Source organism: Bufo gargarizans, chromosome 2 (assembly GCF_014858855.1).
Source record: "Bufo gargarizans isolate SCDJY-AF-19 chromosome 2, ASM1485885v1, whole genome shotgun sequence".
NCBI classification, from domain to species: Eukaryota; Metazoa; Chordata; class Amphibia; order Anura; family Bufonidae; genus Bufo; species Bufo gargarizans.
In genome coordinates this window covers 693,023,382-693,045,348 of record NC_058081.1, presented here as the reverse complement: position 1 = coordinate 693,045,348, position 21,967 = coordinate 693,023,382, and the positions used below count along the sequence as shown (strand labels likewise).

General features: G+C 47.1%; 1 protein-coding gene across 1 annotated transcript in view; it reads left to right on the top strand.

Moving 5' to 3' along the window:
• The first annotated feature begins 5,268 nt into the window (after positions 1-5,268).
• Positions 5,269-21,967, top strand: part of CBL (Cbl proto-oncogene) — a 55,696-nt gene continuing 38,997 nt past the window's right edge. The window contains exons 1-3 of the mRNA XM_044282351.1: positions 5,269-5,578; positions 14,447-14,694; positions 19,106-19,252. Coding sequence (XP_044138286.1) covers positions 5,438-5,578; positions 14,447-14,694; positions 19,106-19,252 — 536 coding nt within the window. The 5' untranslated portion in view covers positions 5,269-5,437. The remainder of the gene's footprint in view (positions 5,579-14,446; positions 14,695-19,105; positions 19,253-21,967) is intronic.

Sequence of the window (21,967 nt, the reverse complement as noted above, 5' to 3'; positions counted from 1 at the left end):
CCCTCCTATCCTTAGACACCACTCTTTTTAACATATTTTTTAATGTTTGATTAAACCTCTCCACCAGGCCGTCCGTTTGCGGGTGATAGACGGACGTCCGCAATTGTTTTATGTGGAGCAACTTACAGAGTTCTCTCATGACCTTGGACATAAAAGGGGTCCCTTGGTCAGTCAGAACCTCACCTATCACCCGGCCTGGTCCCTATATCCAGAGATTGCCCCAGAGGATCTACGTGCCAGCCTCTTCATCACTGCTGTACGCCTGCCCAGGGTATCTTACAAACTGTGAGTACTAAGAGCAACCCTTGGTCCGTTAACTGACCCCCGTGACCTCACATTCGCTCACCCTGAAGGACTGGCGTACTGCAATACATCGCAGCCTGCGATGTAAAAAATTTCAGCATTCGCCCCATAAGACGCAGGGGCATTTTTCCCCCATTTTGGGGGGGGGGGGGGGGAATGCGTCTTATGGGGCGAAAAATACGGTAATTATTTATTATGGAATGCCTTATGGAATGCCCCGATTGAGATCCCTAAAAGGGTATATAAAATCTTAGAGAATCTATTCAGTGAGCTTATATGGAGGGGACGTACGCCCAGAATGAGATTACAACTTCTGCAACTCCCAGAAAGTGAGGGAGGATTGTCTGTTCCTGATCTAAAGATGTACTTTCTGGCAGGGGCAGTTAAAGAACTGTTTGGAGTGGTGGGAATACTCAAGGTTGTAGCGCAATCTTAAGTTCAGTTGATAAAAATATGCTAAACTGTGGGATATGTCAAGTACTTGAGACAGGTATCCATCTACAGGATCATACCAAGGGATCAATGACTATGACATTGATGTATAATATTTGGTTAAAAATCTGAACTTTGTGGGAAGATTTTGAGATACATGAGGACACCCTATTACGCAACAATTTGTACTTGAAAGAACTAACTGCAATTGAAAAAACACCTTGGCAGAAGCATGGGATCTATAAGTTGGGACAGATCTGGAAAAATGGTGGCATCATAGGGTTTCTGTCACGGATGTAATAGGGGAGAACACCAAAAGACAACAAGAAGGAAGGGGAAAGACACTAGGCCTCACCGCTAGGGAAGGAAAAGGGTCACCACCTATAAAACCCTGCTCCTATCCCTAACTCCTATCTGTATGGGCACCTCTCGATGGTAGAGATGCCCATACACAGGAACCTAGAAAACCCCAGTGACCCTCGGATGCCCTAAAGGTAATGACAGGGTAGAGACAACCCGTTCCTACCCTGGTGAAGGAACCAGCGTCTCGCTGAGGCCTAGTAAACAACCAGGAAGGGGGGAATACAAAACACAACAAGCGGAACACTTAACTTCTGAGGATGATGGATGAACAGGACTTCAACACGAACCACACTCCAGCTCTTCCAAAACAAAATGAAGCTATCCAGAGCAAGGAGTTATGGGTAAAGTCAGACTAAATAGGGATGGGTAACGGTCCCATGATCAGCACCTGAACAGGAGGTGTGGACATACCAGCAACACACAGACAAAGTGAAACCAAAAGAGGCTGTCAGATCACTAATGAGCAGCCAGTCTTTCAGACCTTCTAAGACCTGTCACAGGAGTGATAGTTTCAGGATCTCAAAGAAAGATATGGAGTTTTGGAGAAGGAATATTTTTATTATATTCAGCTTAGATATGCGGTAGGTGCATGTGTGAAGGAGGGTAAGGGTGTCCCGAGTTTACCTATGCCACTAAAACAAATTACTGAAATGACAACAGGGAAAAGAAGGATAGCCGCCATTTAGAATATTATATTACATCAAGGAAATGAAGAAATGGGAGTTAGGGCAAACCTGCATAAATGGGTGGGAGTAGTGGATACTGTTGACCACGAGGAATGGAGAAGGATCTTTTCAGGGATCAGGAAAATGTTGTCCAATCCAGCTCATAGGATGATCCAGTTCTTCGTGGTCCATAGACTGTGCTATTCCCCAGCAAAATTAATGAAATATTATAAGGATAAGGTTTTTAAATGTCATAAATGTGGAGAGGTAGTGGTGGATGATATTCACCTATTATGGAACTGTAATTACATCCAACAATTTTGGAGGGAGGTGATTTCTCAAATAACTGTTCTCCACCAAATAAATATACCAGCTACCTTAGATATGTGCATATTGGGTACCATGGTTGATTTAGGGAACCCTAATAAGCACGAGATAGCAGTTAAAATACTGTTTCAAGTAAGACGGTGTATAGTAAAGAACTGGATAGAAAGCAGGGCTCCTACGATTAAATTGTGGGAAAGGATGGTCAAATGTTCTATAACATGTGAAAGAATCTACCTTAACCCACACAAAAAAAAAAGATAAAAATTTGGGTATGGGAAAGATGGCTACTGGAAGGGGATTGATAGACGGATCCGGAGGGGGATGGGCAGGTTTTTTTTGTTTTTGTTTTTTTATTCCCTTCTGTTGGTCAATGGAGGGGCATGGTAGCAGGTTGAGGGATGAGGAAACCTGGGTATCATGGGAGGCATGGGATGGGGATTGGGTATATGAAAGGGGGTAACAGTCTATCATATTAAGGGAATTCTAAAATGTTTTAACAAATTCGCAAGTTTTTGAACGATTGTATATGATTATTTATTTACCCTCTGAGTGGTAATATTTTGTATGGTTTATATGTTAAAATAAGGGCTTGTTCACACGACCGTGTGAAGCCCGTGCTCTGGACCGCAAATAGCGGTCCGCTAAGCACGGGCACCTGCCGTGTGGCAGCCGCATAGGGATCGCGGCCCTATTCACTTGAATGGGTCCGCGATCCCTCCGTTCTGCAAAAAGATAGAGCAAACTGTATCTTTTTGCGGTGCGGAAGCACGGAACGGAACCTCAGAAAGCACTCCGTAGGGCTTCCGTAGTGTTCCGTTCCATGGTCCCGTTCCGCATCTCCGGATTTGCGGACCCACTGAAATAAATGGGTCCGCATCCGTGATGCGGCATGGCCACGGAACGGGACCCGTGTATTGCGGATCCACCAATGCGGTCCGCAATATGGGCACGGGCTTCACACGGTCGTGTAAACAAGCCCTAAAGGAGAAGAAAAAAAAAAAGATTATGGATTTTGAAGAAAGGGGATGATTTGAATTTTTGATATTTAAAAAAAAATAATGTATGTGCCCAAGTGGACCGCAACTTGTAATCATCAGACTGCAATTTGTATACAATAATGGAATTTGCTCTATTATTCTATACCGAAATTGCAATATTACAATTCAGTGCTGCCACCAGCATAGAACTCTTTCCCCGATCTCCACCGGAGGAAAGCGTTCCTGCCTCAGAAGTGCGCACTTCTTGGTTTTAGTCCTCTCAGACGCCATGGTCACATTTAATCACCGCATCTGAAGTCGGCATTACCGCCGATCGCAGACATTAGCAGGCACCCAGCGGCTATGGCGCTCACTCCGCTACATGTATGGCGGATGTCGTGAAGGGGTTAAAGTCTATATGCCTAAATCTGCATTGTTCTCATCCACATGCTGTGAAAAAAAATAACTGACAGCATAAACTGCCCCCTGGAATGGATTTTTGCGTAACAATTTATGCTGCGGATTTGTGATGGATTTTGCTGTGAAAACGTGTCCAAATCCGCAAAGGGAATTCCTAATGGTCGTGTGCATTAGGCCTTATTGTCCGCATTACGGACAAGGATAGGACTGTTCTATTAGGGGCCAGCTGTTATGTTCCAAAAAATACGGAATGCACACGGATGTCATCCATATTTTTTGCGGATCCGTTTTTTTGCAGACCGCAAAATACATACGGTCGTGCGCATGAGGCCTAAGGAGAATTTGGCAGCGTAGAAGTAGAACTGTCTGGATCATAAGCATCGTAAGTGGATGTGGTCGCATTGTGATCCTGACCCGACAGTCGAACCAACACTTTTTGGACTTTTTGAGACTGTCAGGTCCCCGCGGCAGATAGCCGTACGCAACACCGCCCCATTCACCTACACAGCTTACAATACAGAAGTTGAATCTGGGAAAGTCGTGATGTAGCCCCAGGCGATATGTGTCATGCGACATCGCATCTAATGATTTCAATGGTGTCGCATCAGATAATGCAGACCTGATGGATTCAGTGTCGCCGGTCACACGCCACTGTTACTCCATTGACTTAAATGTAAGGGTACTTTCACACTAGCGGCAGGGGACTCCGGCAGGCTGTTCCGGTGGGTGCATGCAGTACTTTTAGTCCGGCTGCCTCTCTGCGTGCGCTGCCGTGCTGCAGCCGGAACTCCTCCCCTATTATAGTCAATGGGGACGGAGCGGCAGTCTAGGGGCACACGTGAACCAGCGGCAGGACGGATCCGACAGGCTATTCACCCGCTGAAACCGCCTGACGGAGTCCCCTGCCGCTAGTGTGAAACTAGCCTATGTCATGCGCTATTTTAGAGCTGTGGTTTTTCCGGACACTTTTTTTTTTTTTTTTTACCCGATTTTCATTCCTGTCCGTTTTCAATAGAAATTCTGGATGTCCGCATCAGGAACGGACAGGGGTCGAAAACTTCTTTATCCCACGGTGCAGTTTTTAAAACCGCAAGCAGAAATAAAAAGCTCTGTAACGCGGATTGCCCATTGAAAACAAAGCGGAAGTTCTGCGTGCGTTTTTGATGCAGATTTTTGGCGCGGCGGCGTAATCCACACCCAAACTACTACATGTGAACCTCTGCTAGGGGTAAACGCACACGTTCAGGACTTATATGCGGACAGTCCGCACTGAAATCCGCAGGTGTTCACTGGGAAATCTGTGCGGCCAATCCGCATTAATTGGTACGGATTTTACTGTCCCCATTAAAGTGAATGGAGAAAATCCGGTCAGGAAAAATAAAATAAATTGCCATGCTGCGGATTTTAAAATCGACACCGTAGGTCAAAATCCGTCCGGAAAAATTCTGCATCGTGTGCATGAGAATTTCAAAATCTCATAGAATACAATGTACATGACCTACTACGGTTCGGAATTTTCGCATGCAATCCTGATTGTGTGCGTTTAGCCTAAAGCTCTGGAGTCCATCTCAGTACTGCACATGCCCACCACCAACAATTCTTTGCCAACAGGGGGCGCAAACCCTAACTACCCTCCCAGTGACACCAGTTGCCCACATCCACTATGGCCGCTGAAAGTTTTACCGTAGACTTAACTGCGCATGCGGCGTTTGTGACTCAGTCGTCCAATCACGTTGCTCGGTTGCGTCGGCCGCGGGGTGGGCGGGGTTTCCTCTGTAAACTCATTCTATTCGCGATGCCTGAGTGAGCTCCCTTCACATGAGAGGCGGAAGTGACGGCGGCGGCGCCTCTGTGCTCGGCCCCGGGAGACTCTTCTCCCCTCCCTGCCCGGCGTACACCGGGAGCCGCGGTGCTCTCCGGTAGCAATAACCTCCCTTCTGCTCCTTTACCATGGCGACGAATATGCGGAAAGGCGGAGGGCTCATTGGCCTGGTGAAAGACGCCTTCCAGCCGCATCACCATCACCCAGCTGCTCAGCCCGGGGCAGTGGACCGGAAGACGGTGGAGAAATGCTGGAAGCTGATGGATAAGGTGGGTGTTTTCCGCTTCTGTGTGGACGGATCCCCCATAGAGGCCTGTGTACACTGTGCGGTTACCATGATGGAGCCCTGATCGTTCTAATAGTGCGTTTTCTGGTTACATGTCTGTCTGTTCATCCTTCCACTGAGCACTTCTGCACTATTTGTCAGAAGTGTCATTTTGACCCATTTTCCTGTTATCAGATCTGTAAACCATCCTTAGGTGCTGTTCACATCTGCGCTTTTCTCTTCAGTCATAAGTGCAGAAAAGCTGGACACTAGTGGCGCTGATTGATTATAATAGGGTCCATCATTGTACTGGAGAGAGTAGCGATGCGCAATCGGATATGACAATCTGCATCGTATCCTCCGTGGCAGGTGTGAACAGGGTGTAGGTTACCTAGGCGAAGGATGGCAACGGCCATAAGGTTTGCATTGATTTGGGGTTCATAACTTTGCCGGTCCTGTATTACGCTGCAGATTTTCCGTGGCCTTGGAGGCAATGCGTCATGTGGGTGGCGTGAGCCCATGGGGTGGTTCTGTGGCAGGATCTACCTGAGCAGAGTGGATTACGCCGCCAGTCGAGATGAGCCGCGGCTCGTTCTGCCCACAGCAAAAATGGCTTCCTGAGACCTCATGCACGCAACCGTTTTGTATCCGCATTGCAAAAAAAAAAGTAGATGCAACACTGTCGCGTGCATGCTCAGAGTGCCGCTGGATAGAGAGCGGCTGGGACAGGCCGAGCCGTGGCTTTAAAAAAAAGTGACTTCAACTGGTCCACGGTCGGCAATTTGCAGTCAAGTATGGGACACGGTTTATCTTTTTGCAGAACGGGAATGGATGCCTACGGCGCACAGATGATCCCGTATGTCTGTGCCGCAGAAAGAACATGTCCTATACCTGTCCGCAAAATGCTGACTGTGGATCTGTTGAAGTCAATGGGCGTGTGCTGAGCTGGATGGGGGGGCTCCGAGGTTTTTATGGGTGCACTATGCCCCCTAGCTTAAAAAGAGATATATATATATATATATATATATATATATATATATATATATATATATATATATATATATACACACACACAGACAGACGTGGACAAAATTGTTGGTACCCTTTGGTCAATGAAAGAAAAAGTCACAATGGTCACAGAAATAACTTTAATCTGACAAAAGTAATAATAAATTAAAATTCTATAAATGTTAACCAATGAAAGTCAGACATTGTTTTTCAACCATGCTTCAACAGAATTATGTAAAAAAATAAACTCATGAAACAGGCATGGACAAAAATGATGGTACCCCTAGAAAACACAGAACATAATGTGACCAAAGGGACATGTTAATTCAAGGTGTGTCCACTAATTAGCATCACAGGTGTCTACAACCTTGTAATCAGCCATTGGGCCTATATATATGGCTCCAGGTAATCACTGTGTTGTTTGGTGATATGGTGTGTACCACACTCGACATGGACCAGAGGAAGCAAAGGAAAGAGCTGTCTCAAGAGATCAGAAAGAAAATTATAGACAAGCATGTTAAAGGTAAAGGCTATAAGACCATCTCCAAGCAACTAGATGTTCCTGTGAGTACAGTTGCACATATTATTCATAAGTTTAAGATCCATGGGACTGTAGCCAACCTCCCTGGACGTGGCCGCAGGAGGAAAATTGATGACAAATCTAAGAGACGGATAATCCGAATGGTAACAAGAGCCTAGAAAGACTTCTAAAGAGATTCAAGGTGAACTTCATGCTCAAGGAACATCAGTGTCAGATCGCACCATCCGTCGTTGTTTGAGCCAAAGTGGACTACATGGGAGACGACCAAGGAGGACACCATTGTTGAAAACGAATCATAAAAAAGCAAGACTGGAATATGCCAAACTACATGTTGACAAGCCACAAAGCTTCTGGGAGAATGTCCTGTGGACAGATGAGACAAAAATCGAAGTTTTTGCCAAGGCACATCAGCTGTATGTTCACAGACGAAAAAATGAAGCATATCAAGAAAAGAACACTGTCCCTACTGTGAAACATGGAGGAGGCTCTGTTATGTTCTGGGGCTGCTTTGCTGCGTCTGGCACAGGGTGTCTTGAATCTGTGCAGGGTACAATGAAATCTCAAGACTATCAAGGAATTCTAGAGAGAAATGTACTAGCCAGTGTCAGAAAGCTTGGTCTCAGTCGCAGGTCATGGGTCTTGCAACAGGACAATGACCCAAAACACACCGCTAAAAACACCCAAGAATGGCTAAGAGGAAAAAATTGGACTATTCTAAAGTGGCCTTCTATGAGCCCTGACCTCAATCCTATTGAGCATCTTTGGAAGGAGCTGAAACATGCAGTCTGGAAAAGGCACCCTTCAAACCGGACACAACTGGAGCAGTTTGCTCATGAGGAGTGGGCCAAAATACCTGCTGAGAGGTGCAGATGTCTCATTGACAGTTACAGGAAGCGTTTGATTGCAGTGATTGCCTCAAAAGGTTGCGCAACAAAATATTAAGTTAGGGGTACCATCATTTTTGTCCATGCCTGTTTCATGAGTTTATTTTTTTACATAATTCTGTTGAAGCATGGTTGAAAAAACAATGTCTGACTTTCATTGGTTAACATTTATAGAATTTTAATTTATTACTTTTGTCAGATTAAAGTTATTTCTGTGACCATTGTGACTTTTTCTTTCATTGACCAAAGGGTACCAACAATTTTGTCCACGTCTGTGTGTATATATATATATATATATATATATATATATATATATATATATATATATATATATATATATATATATATATATATATATATATATAGTGTGTGTTTTTTATTTTTTCTCATGCTGCTATGTACACCTCCGCAGAGGGAAGTAGAGCTCGCTCTCGTCACACGCTGCGCCCTGCGAAGTCTACAGCGATGCTTCCCTTTTCTGTCAGCGGTGGCTCCTGTCCGCTTCCTAATAACAAGCACTTGTGACTTCCCTCTTTTCAGCGCACTCATCGTGTACACAAGGTTCTTTGAACTTAATTTTGGTAAATCGTGTCAAAAATGGGTCTGGGCAGGTCTGCAATATTTCCCGTACACCGGGGCGACAGTGTGATTACAACTTATTTTTGGTCACGAGATGTTTGACCGCCATATTGTCTTCATTCACCGCAATGCACGTGCCTGTACGTGATATGATTGGCACTGCCGGCAGGGGCTTCAGCCCCAATCTTTAGCATCTGTAAAGTAGCCCCTGGTGGCCCCCGAAAGGGCATCGTGCTGCCATCTGATCTAATCAAGCGTCTAGAGAAGTTGGCTTCCTAACCGATGTCTTGTGCGCCCCGTGGTTCCTTGTCTTGCTGTGTGGTAGACAGTATCTTCAAGGGGTGTGAATGTCACCGTGGGGCACGCACCCCGTGCCGCAGGACGTGCCATCGGATAGGTCTCGGGTGGGACCTGACCCTGTCCCTTCAGGACTACGTAGGCAACTGAGGGGGCTCTGCTACACTGTATAGAGTGGCACCCATCACCTAAAAAAAAAAATATATATATATATTTTGATGGGTGGAAGAGCATATACTATGCTTTTAAACTTAAATGGGTTGTGTCGCCTCAGCAAATGGCATTCATCATGTAGAGAAGGTTAATACAAGGCACTTACTAATGTACTGTTATTATTCATATTGCCTCCTTTGCTGGCTGGATTGAGTTTTCCATCACATTATATACTGCTTGTTTCCATGGTTGCAACCACCTTGCAATCCATCAGCGGTGGCCGTGCTTGCACTCTATAAGAAAAAAAGTGACGGCCTATGTGCGCTCCCATGGTCCCGGCCACCAGAAAGGCTGGCGCTTTTTCCTATAGTGTACAAGCACGACCACTACTAATGGATTGCAATGTGGTCGTAACCATGGAAACGAGCAGTGTATAACGTGTCACAGCTCGGAGCTTCATTTAACGTCCCTTTCAGGCGCACAGGAAATGATTAAATCTCCCCCATAGTATCTGAACTCCAGGAGCGAGCGATATTTGAAGAAAGCAGGGTAGCAGCGTCAGTGGGGGTAACACCGCAAGGAAAGTTATTTATTGCAATTAATAAAAAAAAACATGAAAGGTCCTCTTTAAGAACAGCTGGGGGTTACTGACCCCGGTGTGGGTTTGTCCTATTTGGACATTTATGGTATATTGATAGAATATATCATAAATTTCAGAAAGGCGCTCGCTGCTCTCAAGAATTGAGGACGAGACGTGCGCACGGTGTCCTCTCCAGTCACTTCTATGGGGCATCCAGAGTTCGGAGGCTGCGCTGTCTGTGCACCCGGGGCTCTGTTCATGAGATCGGGTGGGACCTGCACCCATCGGACATTTATGATGCATCCTCTCCATATGCCATAAATGTCACAGAGGGGGAGCTTGTCAGCAGGTTCACGCTGCTTTGACCATGTGCAGCACAGCATACTGACGGGCTCCTTCAGGACAAGTATGTTACACTCCGACCTGAACCACCACCAAAGCAGGTCGATGTCCACACGTGACTTAACACCTGCGGATTTGACAGCTCTGTGTAATGCGGGTGCCCGGCGGTTTTGCTCACAGGTTCCCTATTCTAAGTGGGGGCATTGGCCTTGAAACGCGTGCAGGTTTCAAAGCCAACGCTGAATGAGGATCCAGCAGGAAGGAGAAGGACAAGTCCCTCCTTTATTGTTTCCATTCCTTTGTGATCACGAGAACGAGGGCCTATGTTCTGCCCCATTTGAGTCAAATGGCATTCAAGCACTCTTGTCCACCGCTCCATTCAACTCTATAGGACTGCTGGAGATGGCAGAGTACAAGTGCTCACTTATCTCCGGTAGCCCCATAGGGCTGAATGGAGCGGCAATGCACATACGTGTCCACCATGATCCCAAATTCTTGTCCCTTCCAGTGGATAGCAAAACGTTGTAAAGGGACAACCCCTTAAGTTTATTTTCTGAGATTTTTTAGCCTCATGTACACTTGCATTTGGGCAACCAGTAGCAATCCATCATTGATCTCCTCTCTCTGGGACCGCACCCTAGCTGTTCTGTGTCCTGACCACTATTGGGAGGTCAGGAGGTGCGCCATAGCTGTCTCTCTGGGTGCTGACCACTATTGGGAGGTCAGGAGGTGCGCCATAGCTGTCTCTCTGGGTGCTGACCACTATTGGGAGGTCAGGAGGTGCGCCATAGCTGTCTCTCTGGGTGCTGACCACTATTGGGAGGTCAGGAGGTGCGCCATAGCTGTCTCTCTGGGTGCTGACCACTATTGGGAGGTCAGGAGGTGCGCCATAGCTGTCTCTCTGGGTCTGACCACTATTGGGAGGTCAGGAGGTGCGCCATAGCTGTCTCTCTGGGTGCTGACCACTATTGGGAGGTCAGGAGGTGCGCCATAGCTGTCCTCTCTGGTGCTGACCACTATTGGGAGGTCAGGAGGTGCGCCATAGCTGTCTCTCTGGTGCTGACCACTATTGGGAGGTCAGGAGGTGCGCCATAGCTGTCTCTCTGGGTGCTGACCACTATTGGGAGGTCAGGAGGTGCGCCATAGCTGTCTCTCTGGGTGCTGACCACTATTGGGAGGTCAGGAGGTGCGCCATAGCTGTCTCTCTGGGTGCTGACCACTATTGGGAGGTCAGGAGGTGCGCCATAGCTGTCTCTCTGGGTGCTGACCACTATTGGGAGCTGCACAGAAGAGACCAGCAAGCTGTCTGTGCCCTTCCTGGTCATGGTGGTCATATTCTGTACGTGTGACAGTAGGGCAGTACTGTACCGGGGTCCAGAGCTCTTTCGGTTGTCTTGCACTGCGCGCTCACCAGGGAGACCTGCCGGAAGTGACCGTTCAATTTATTTTTAGAGCTTTCACTGACGACGGAAGATGATAACGTTCAGTGCGGTCCTCTGTCCCTGGCAGTGACTGCACTAAGACATTTCTGACGGCAGCACATACAGAGTTTGCTTTGTGACAATTTTTTATTTTTTTGTAACCTTCTGCTTTTTGGGTGCAGGACCTCCGAGGTGTGATCTGTGTTTTTGGTGCATTCTTCACACCTTTTGAAAGAAAGTGACGCCCTGGTCCATCTTGCCTGCCCTTAGATTATTTCCTTTGTAGCTTTCTCTCAGTAGTGACGCGGGTTTGAGCTCACCGGTATGAATGGAACGGCGGTCCCTACCACACCATTCAGACAGGGAACTCGGGGACCCCCTGGTATGAGTGTAGGGGCTCCTGCTCCCTGGTATTAATGGAGTGGTGGTCCGTACCATGTCATTCAGACAGGGAACTCAGGGACTCCCTGGTATGAGTGGAGGGGCTCCTGCTCCCCGGTATGAATGGAGTGGCGGTCCGTACCATGTCATTCGGACAGGAAACTCGGGGACCCCCTGCTCCCCGGTATGAATGGAACGGCGGTCTGTACTCCGTACCATGCCATTCAGACAGGGAACTCGGGGACTCTTCCATTCTCTGACTAATTTTGGGTTTCACCGTAGTCCAAGATTTATGCCCCATCCTGTGGATACTTTTGGAAGGACAATAGAGAATGGGGCAGTCTGTGCCTTGGTGTCAGAAGCCATGATAAATGCGCCTTGCACGTGACCACTAGGAAAGTACGTTTACACGTCTCCGATGTGATGCAAATTCAAAAAAGGAATTTGCGGCAGAAATCCGGCACTCGCACTTTTTGTAAAGGGAAAACACTCGGTATAATTTTTGGTGGCAGTTTTGTCATTTGGTGGGGCGTTAGATTACTTTTAGAAGCCTTCTAGAAGAGTTTGAGGGGTTTTTTTTCTGCCTCCTCATTAACTTCTATACAGAACGCCACCAAATCTCCATCATGGCAGTAACGTCACTTTCACAAGCGTTTTTTCCAATCGCGTGGTGGAGCAACAAGATGTGCTTGTCATTGAGTTTTTATATAGAAGTCAATGGGAAGCTGTTGGTTGCGGTATTGAATGTGGGTTAGGACTCATGCGCACTGTCGTAGCGGTTTTGTGGTCCACAAATTGCGGATCTGCAGAATATGGAGACCTTCCGTGTTGCATCCGCATTTCTGGTGACCCCTTGAATTCAATGGGTCTATGGCCTGCGTTTTGTGGACGTAGTCTATCTTTTTGCATAACAGATGCCAAAAGCACGCGGATGATCCGTTTGTCCGTTATGCAAATCATGTCCCGTACCCGTCTGCAAAATGCTGATGACGGACCCAATGAATTCAAGGCGGTCAGCAAAAAACTCGGACCTTATCTGTACTTTGCAGATCGCGAATTACGCTGCAGAAAACGTCTTCTTTTCGCCTCTGAATCGGTGACAGATTTTGCCCACTTGAACTTAGCCTAAGGCAGGGATCAGCGACCTCCGACACTCCAGCTGTTCTGAAACTACAACTCCCAGAATCCTTCTTTCGCTTTTAAGAACAGCCAAGTAAGTGTGCCTGCTGGGAGTTGTAGTTTCACGGCAGCTGGAGGTTGCTGATCCCTGTCCTAAGGGCTTTTTCGCACGAACATGATCGGCCCCGGAAACACGTCTGCCGGTTCCCCTGAACTGAACGGACTGTATTATGTTTTATGACTCAGTCAGTTCATATCTGATTGGGGATCTCTTGTACGAGACTCGCTGAGTACAGTACAACAGATCCATCATCTGATATGTTTTGCTGTACAGTGGGAAACTATACAAGCTGATGGTATACGAGAGACTACATCACCATATACACTGTATATCCTGTCTGATATCCGCTTCACGAGCTCCGATATTGTGAGCGGCGACCTCTCAGCCGGCCTCTGACCTCGGGCTCCAGCTGTTTTCATATACGTGTGAGCTCTTCTGTCTAATGTGGTCACGTGGGAGCGTGTGCAGCTGTCACCCCGGTGTGGCCGTGAGATCCTGTATAGTAAAGGAAACCTCAGAGGTGGCCTCGCTGGAAACTGTGACTCAGCCGGAGCCTCGAACATCGAGCCAGGTCTTGGCTGAGGGTAAGAAGTCGGGGAGGCTCACGGAAAGGATGATATGGGATGTGTAGAGTAGTTTCTTCTTCTGTTAAAAAGGGGGGGGGGGGGACCTCTCCCCTAGGTGAGAGGTGGATGAATACATCTGGTGTCCTAGCATGGCACGTGACGATTGGGGAGGCTCGTTTCCATCGTGGTTTGCTATTGGCTCCCTTCCTCCAACGGTGGATGGCGGCGGAGAGATGTGGCAGGCGTCTGACGAAACTGAGCCAAACGGATCCGTCCTGGCACACAATGTAAGTCAATGGGGACGGATCCGTTTTCACTGACACAATCTGGCACAATAGAAAACAGATCCGTCCCGATTGACTCTCAATGGTGTTTAAGACGGATCTGTCTTGGCTATGTTACAGATAATACAAACGGATCAGTTCTGAACGGATGCAGACGGTTGTATTATCTGAACGGATCCATCTGTGCAGATCCATGACGGATCCGCACCAAACGCGAGTGTGAAAGTAGCCTTTCCCTCGGCCGGTGACATTATAGTCATCGGTTACATGGGCCAGGCGCAGCTCAAGTGAATAGGACTGACCTGTGATAATAAGCACAGCCGCATTATGACGTACACAGCCGTGTTTTCACCGTCTACTCAAACAGCTTATTGGCGTAGGTCCCCGGGTGTCGGACCCCCACCGATCAGATACTGATGACCTATCCTGAGGATGGGACCTCAGTATAAAAAAAGTCAAAAAGAAGAAATACAACTTGCCCTGCAAATACGAGTCCTGATATCGCTATATCGTGTTGAATTTTTTTTTTTTTAATAATTAAAATTTTGCCTCTTGGAAGGCTGGGAGGAAAATACAAAAAAAAAAATTACCAAGATTTGCCTGATCCGGAAGGGGTTACGAAGCAGCAACTCATTCATTGTCACTTCTGTTTGCAGGTGGTTCGGTTGTGCCAGAACCAAAGGCTCGCCTTGAAAAACAGCCCTCCTTATATCTTGGACCTACTGCCTGACACCTACCAGCACCTCCGCACCATAATGTCTCGCTACGAGGGGAAGATGGAGATCCTTGGAGAAAATGAGTATTTTAGGGTCTTCATGGAAAACCTCTTGAAGAAGACAAAGCAAACAATCAGTCTGTTCAAGGAAGGCAAAGAACGCATGTATGAGGAAAATTCTCAGCCGAGGTTAGTTTGTTACCAATTTCTAGGGCACTGGGGGTCTTCAAAAATCTGTTTTCAAAGTGGGCATTCCACCATGTCAGGTACGTCCCCCGAAATATACCCATGCCTTTCTTGTAAAATCCAGTCCTCTTCTCCCAAGAAATGCTGCTTCTTATTTTTTATGCCAATAAGGGTTTTTGGTGCACCTTGGGTGGGCTGATCCTGTTGGTGCACCTGAGTTATCGCTACCAACTTTGAAATCTCGACTGCTGTCAATCTGATGAGGGGGTGGTACTTGCTGGTATTACCAACAAGCCCCTCCAAGCGGGCATAGGCGCCGCATCGCTTATTCAGCCTCTTCTCTTGTTGAGCCAGTGGTCCAGACCCGCTTGTCCTCCTCTGTCCACCAGCAGTGGCCCTGACCACTGACGCCACGACATTTATCAACACCTGGCATTCTTCAGAAAAGAGCCAAAGGCTAAAAAAGTAGCAGATTTGGATGTGCCATCATTTGTGGCTTTTTACGCTACAATAGAGGCATATCTACCCCCCCTCTCCAGCAACTAATTTAATTTTCTAATTCAATTATAATGTTTAATAGCTGGTCCTGTACCTTTTTTGTGGGCTATTCTGAGCGCGGCTTGCTCTGTAGACAGGCAGGTGTGTATAGCCACAGGCAGTTTGTTCTGTCTTCTTAAAGGGATCCTCTCACTTCAGCAGATGGCATTCATCATGTAGAGAAAGTGAATGCAAGGCACTTACTAATGTATTGTGACTGTCCATATTGCCTCCTTTGCTAGCTTGATCCATTTTTCCATCACATTATACACTTCTTGTTTCCATGGTTACGACCACCCTGCAATCCAGCAGCGATGGTCATGCTTGCCCACTACAGGCCGGCACCACAGGAGCGCACATAGGCCAACGCTTTTTCCTATAGTGTGTAAGCACGGCCACCGACGTTGGATTACAAGGTGGTCATAACCATGGAAACGAGCAGTGTATAATGTGATGGAAAAATGAATCCAGCCAGCAAAGGAGGCAATATGGACAATCACAATACATTAGTAAGTGCCTTGTATTAATTTTCTCTACCTGATAAAGTGAGACAACCCCTTTTAGGGCCAGTTCAGAGATTTTTTTATATTTTTTTTTTGGCCCTGATTTCAGAGCATTTCTGCTTCAATATCCACTCCATTCATTTCAGTGCATTTGTTTTTTGTTTTTTTCCACGTGGAAAAAGGAGCGGCACGCCCTACGTTGAGGCGGAATCTTCGCAGAATCTCCCATTGAAAATAACGGGACTTGGAAAAACAGCTCCTTGCGTGTCCATACAGTTTCAGCTTTTTGGGGTGAATCTGCGCCAAAAAATGCAGTCTTGTTTTGCAGTAAACAGCCATCGGTTTAAACAATAAAAATAAAGCGTCGTCAATCTGCACGAAAAAATGAACAGGAAAAAAAACTTGGGGATTCCTCTATGAATTTTAGTAGGCGGATTTTAAAAATCCATCATTTAAACATACCCTAATCCTTTGGCTAAGGGCTCATTCATACGACCATAAGCAGGCGGCGGTTCCGCAAGATATGGGTACCGGCTGTGTGAATTCAGTATTGAGGATGGAGACCCATTGACTTGGATCGGGAGCACTACCATGGGCTTTGGTATAGCACAGTAGTAGCAAGAGCCCGCTCTGCTCAGCTACATCCTGGCGTAGCACACCTGTACCGGGTACCCATGTATTGTGTCTGAGTTTAGCCAAGCTTGAGGGGCGCACAGGCAGGAGCAACCATGTTTGCTGCTGCCCCCGGTGAAATCCGTACAGCGCCGACCTGTAATTATGCGATGGCACCCTGGACTTTGAGCAGGAAAAGTGTATTACTGAATAATAAAGTATATTACAAGTCTTTTTATCTTGGGCTGTTTAGACTTAGGCTGTAGAAAGGTTTAGTTCACAATGACTCGTGCGTCAAATCCTGAAGGTGTGAACAGGTCTGTGATCAGACCCCGTCAACGCTCTTCATCCACCTTGCAGCATTCAGGTATTTGCAGCAAGTCTTGCTGTACAAAAAGCAGGAAGTTTTTGCATTGTGCAGTGGAAAAAGCGAGAGGAAGTGAATGTAACCACAGTCAGAATTGGTCGTTGACACACGAACATTGTGAAACCCGCGGAGAAACAGCGAGGCGATAGGTTATTTTTAAGCACAGTTGCTGGCTTCGGCCACAGGGATAGTTCCAGTGCGTTTCGGGTTATTAAGTCCGCCAGGCTGTAGCGCAAGCTTGTCGTTACTGGTTTCATACGGTCTGCTTTACTGGTATAAACTTCTAGGCTCGTCCTGCTTCTGAGCTGCTAGGATTTTTTAGTTCATTACAGACTTGCTGGTTTCGTCCGAGTTATAACAAAACTCCCCCGTCACGCGGAATGTCAGAAAATAATAAAAGAACACACGCTCAGCGCTTAATTCTCCGCCGTTTCCAGCGCTGCAGCACCTGTCCTCAACTGGTTTCAGTGGTGAGCTCGCTGTACATGGCACGTGACCGCAGCAGCCAGTCACTGGCCTCACTGATCTCATGCCATATATTGCTCAGGCCGGTGATTGACTGCAGCGATCTCAAGAAACCGGAGATGAGGTCCAGAGCACCGGAAACGGAGGGTGATTAAGCGGTGACTGTATCGTTTATTTTATAAAGCTTGGGGCGCTGCAGGAGGTTTCTTATAACCCGGACTATAGAAGGTAAAACCCAAAATATGGAATAACACTTCAAAGGCTAGTTTTTCTATGGGCCTCACTGAGCATGTGCAGGACATGCTCCCAGCGCTTGCGCGGAAGACATTATTCAGCTTTATAGTATCGATGGAGATGCAGTGGGCGGGTGTATTAGAAGCCAGGAGGTGTGGCGGGAGGGTATATTGGGAACCACGAGGTGCGGTGGGAGGGTATGTTCGCAATGGATGCTTTGGAAACCAGGGGGTGCGGTGGGCGGCTGGATTGGGAACCAGGGGGTGCGGCTGGCGGCTGGATTGGGAACCAGGGGGTGCGGTGGCCGGGTATATTAGCAATGGGTGCTTTGGAAACCAGGGGGTGCGGTGGCAGGGTGGAATAGGGGGGAACCAGGGGGTGGGGCGGCTGGGCGGAATGGGAACCAGGGGGTGGGGTTGGTGGACAATAAGAAAGCATTGGTGACTCTCGGCACTCTGCAGTGTGCGAAGTGTAGTAAGCTGCGCAGAACACAGACGTATCATATCATGGGGTGTGAGCCTGGCAAATCGGATTGCGAAAATAAATACTAAACGTGAAGTACTGAATTATCAAATCCTCAATAAAATCTTTTATTATTGCTATGTAATCATTTTCCATTTAAATGAGAGCAGATCAGAACTGATGGGGCACATCGATCACTTGGGCACTTGTGTCCTCTCCTTTTAGCAGACAGTTGGTGTCTCAGCACCTCGCCGATTAAAGGGCATCTGTCAGCAGATTTGTACCGACTGACACTGGCTGACTTGTTACATGTGCACTCGGCAGCTGAAGACATCTGTGTGGGTCCCATGTTCATATGTGCCCGCATTGCTGAGAAAAATGTTTTATTATATGCAAATGAGCCTCTAGGAGCAACGAGGGTGTTGCTATTACACTTAAAGGCTCTGCTCTCTCTGCGACTGCTGCTCTCTTTGCACTGTAGTGTAATTGTGATCACACCTGGACCTGAGAAGGCGCAGCAGTTGCAGAGAGAGCAGAGCCTCTAGGTGTAACGGTAACGGCCTCGTTGCTCCTAGAGGCTCATTTACATATATTAACACAAATTTTCTCAGCGATGCGGGCACATATGAACATGAGACCAACACAGATGTCTTCAGCTGCCAAGTGCACATGTAACAGGTCAGCCAGTGTCGTCAGTACAAATCTGCTTACGGATGCCCTTTAAAAATCTGGCGTGTGACTGTAGTCTGCCATGATAGGTGCCCCTAGAAGCTGTCAGCATCCTGTGGGATGGAGCTCCTGCTTGTACTCCACAAACGTGAGGAGAAAGGCTCGGAGCTGCATACCCAGATCTAATGATTCCATCTCGAAGGAAGGAAATCCTAATTGAGCGATCACTCCCCCTAGATTCGTATAACGCCAGATGCCAGGGCTCTTGTGCCAGCGGAGAGGTCTTCAGGCCGGAGACACTTGGATTGCTGGCTTCTTGCAGTACTGAGCTCAGCGATCATGACCTACCATGTCAAGGGTTAGTGACGCTATTTGCATTTTTGTGAAGAGGAAATTCTTGGGTTAACTCGTCACCTGACTCTTCCGGCTACGCTGGACTTAACTCTTTAGCTGCAAAATTTTCCCACTGTAATGCTAGACCGAAAAATTGCTGTTTGAAAACCTGTATGTATAGGTGTAATTTTTAATACTGACCGTTTTTGTTTTTTCTCTTTCTACCCTCTAGGCGGAACTTGACCAAATTGTCCCTCATCTTCAGCCACATGCTCGCAGAGTTAAAAGGAATATTCCCCAATGGATTGTTCCAAGGAGATAATTTCCGGATCACCAAGGCCGATGCTGCTGACTTCTGGAGGAAAGCTTTTGGAGAAAAGTATGGATTCTCGAATAGATGGAGTTTGTTGTTTCTGCCTTTTTTTTTTTTTTTTTTTTTGTGTTAAATACTGTATCAGCAGCGGTGCAGTTATTCGCCTTTAGAAGCATATTTGGGATATCCCCAGAAGCCGCCGCAGTACTCCGCACTTAGTCTTCCCATAGAGGTTGAGTGGGGCGGCAGGGCAAGTGCTGAACCATTCCGGGAATCTCCTCTTTGGGGTACGTGGGAAACCAGGGTCCCCCATTTTATTGATCAGTGAGGACCCCCACAGATGCAACCTTTACCACCCCTCCAATAGAAAGTTTACCCCTCCCCCCCCCATATGCATTTGAGGCCTCAGTGACCAACCGTTTTTTTTATTTTTTTATTGTCGCCTTCAAGAGCTTTAAATTTTGTTGTTGATGTAGCTGCATCGGTGCTTGTGTTTTTGCGGAACAATTTGTAGTCCTTAAAGAGGACCTTTCACTACAATAAAAAATCTAAACTAAGCATACAGACATGGAGAGCGGCGCCCAGGGATCTCCCTGCACTTACTGGGCGCCGCTCCGGTATCAGATTTTCGGCTCAACTGGGAGGAGCCTGCCGGCGTCTCCTTCTCCCAGGCCGGAGTGCTGGCCAATCGCAGCACTCAGCTCATAGCCTGAGAGGTTTTGTTTTCTCTCAGGCTATGAGCTGAGTGCTGCGATTGGACAGCACTCTGGCCTGGGAAAAGGAGACGCCTGCAGGCTCCTCCCAGTTGAGCCGAAAATCTGATACCGGAGCGGCGCCCAGTAAGTGCAGGGAGATCCCTGGGCACCGCTCTCATGTCTGTATGCTTAGTTTAGATTTTTTATTGTAGTGAAAGGTCCTCTTTAAATGGGATAATTTGGGGTACACAACTTATTAACATTTGTTAACTCTTTTTCTGTTGGGGGGGCGGCAATTCCACCATTAAAGGGATTCTCCAGGATTTTAATATTAAAGACCTATCCTCAGGGTAGGTCTTCAATATCAGATTGGCGGGGTCCTACACCCCAACTAATCGTCTGTACGACAAGATGGCGCACGCAGTGCACACATGCTGTCTTCCCAATGTCTATGGCAAAGCAGCGGTGAACAGGACGGGAGATGGCGCCGTTTCATGCAGCTAATGGAATATAATTAACCCGGGCGCCGTGGAAGATGGTCGCTTAGTCGATGCAGTACTGGCGGTGCTCAGCTCTTAATCAGCAGTCGGCCCTGGAAACCTGATATTCCCTCACTGCCTCCATGTCTCAGACTTCAGTAATGACCAGGGGCAAGAGATCTATGAAGTCCCAAGGGAAAATTTTATTTTTTTCTTTGCGAAAGAGCGAGGAAAAAAATAGAGGCGACACTCACTCCTGACCAGCAAGATGCGGCTCTTACTTACCCACTACAGAGAAGGTACAGGGTCATGCCCTCACTTCCCACCACTCACTGAGAGTGCTCAGAATGGAGTTGACAACTCCCCTACCTCCTCGCAGCATGATAGCCCCAGAGGGAGCCCTCGATCAGTAGGTCACGCGCCCCAGCTACCGCCATAATCAGCATGAGCTGCACGTCGCTCCAAACGGGTCTCTAGCCCCGTTCAGTAACACCCCGGGGCACACTAGAACAACACTTCAGGAGTTCGCTACCTAAGATGTGCCAGCTTCTGGGTCCCTCCTAAAAAGAAATGCTGCTGGCACTCAACAGGTCTATGCAGGATAATATGGCCTTGCTCGTATCCCCTCCGCAGGCCTCGGTCTCAGACCTAGATGGCAGAATGTCACCTTCTGAAACAAAAGATAACCAACTCGATGATGCCCATAATGACCTTAGATGAAAGGGTTTATCTGGGCTTTTAATATTGATGACTTATCCCTCCCACTCCCTGCACCTCCTCAGTATTATCTTCACTAAAGGCGCAGAGGCCTCCCACCCCAGTATTATCTTCAATGGTGGCGCAGTTGCCACAGGGTTCGCCATCCTCCTCAGTATTTACATTGGTGGCAGTAATAGCTTCCGATCGGAGCCCCAAAGTGAAATCCTGGGGCTCCGATCGGTTACCATGGCAGCCAGGACGCTACTGAAGCCCTGGCTGCCATGGTAATCTCCCTGCTGCGTGTACTATGCACAGGGCAGCAGGGAGAGTGTGAGGTCCTATTCACCCTGATACAGCTCTGTCAGGGTGAATAGGACAAGAACCAAAGGATCCCAGGTTCTAGCCCCTAAGGGGGGAAATGGTTATTAAATAAAAAATTTAATGTTTCAAAACGCCAAAATATAAAAAAAAATCGCTGTTTCCCAATTTTACATATAAAATATATGGACAATAAAAAAATAAACATATGTATTGCCACGTCTGAAAAAGTCAGAATTATCTAAATATAAAAAAATGTGCTGAACGCAGTAACTGAAGAGAAAAATAAAAAAAAATTGTCATCTTGTTCCCCCCCCCTTCCCACAAAATAAATTAAAATAGGATAGGACTGTTCTATTATAGGCTGGACGTTCCATAAAATGCAGAATTTGCAGCTTTTTAGGGGTTTATTGTTTTTCGCGTGGTATCGAGTACTGCAATACTTTTTTGTGGTATCGAAATCAAATCAAAATTTTGGGATCGTAACAACCCTGCATGCTGTGTGTTTTTTTTTTTTTTGTTTTGTTTTTTTGTGGCCTTTTTTATATTGGGAAAACTTTTTTAGACCATGGGAAATGAACCATACCCAG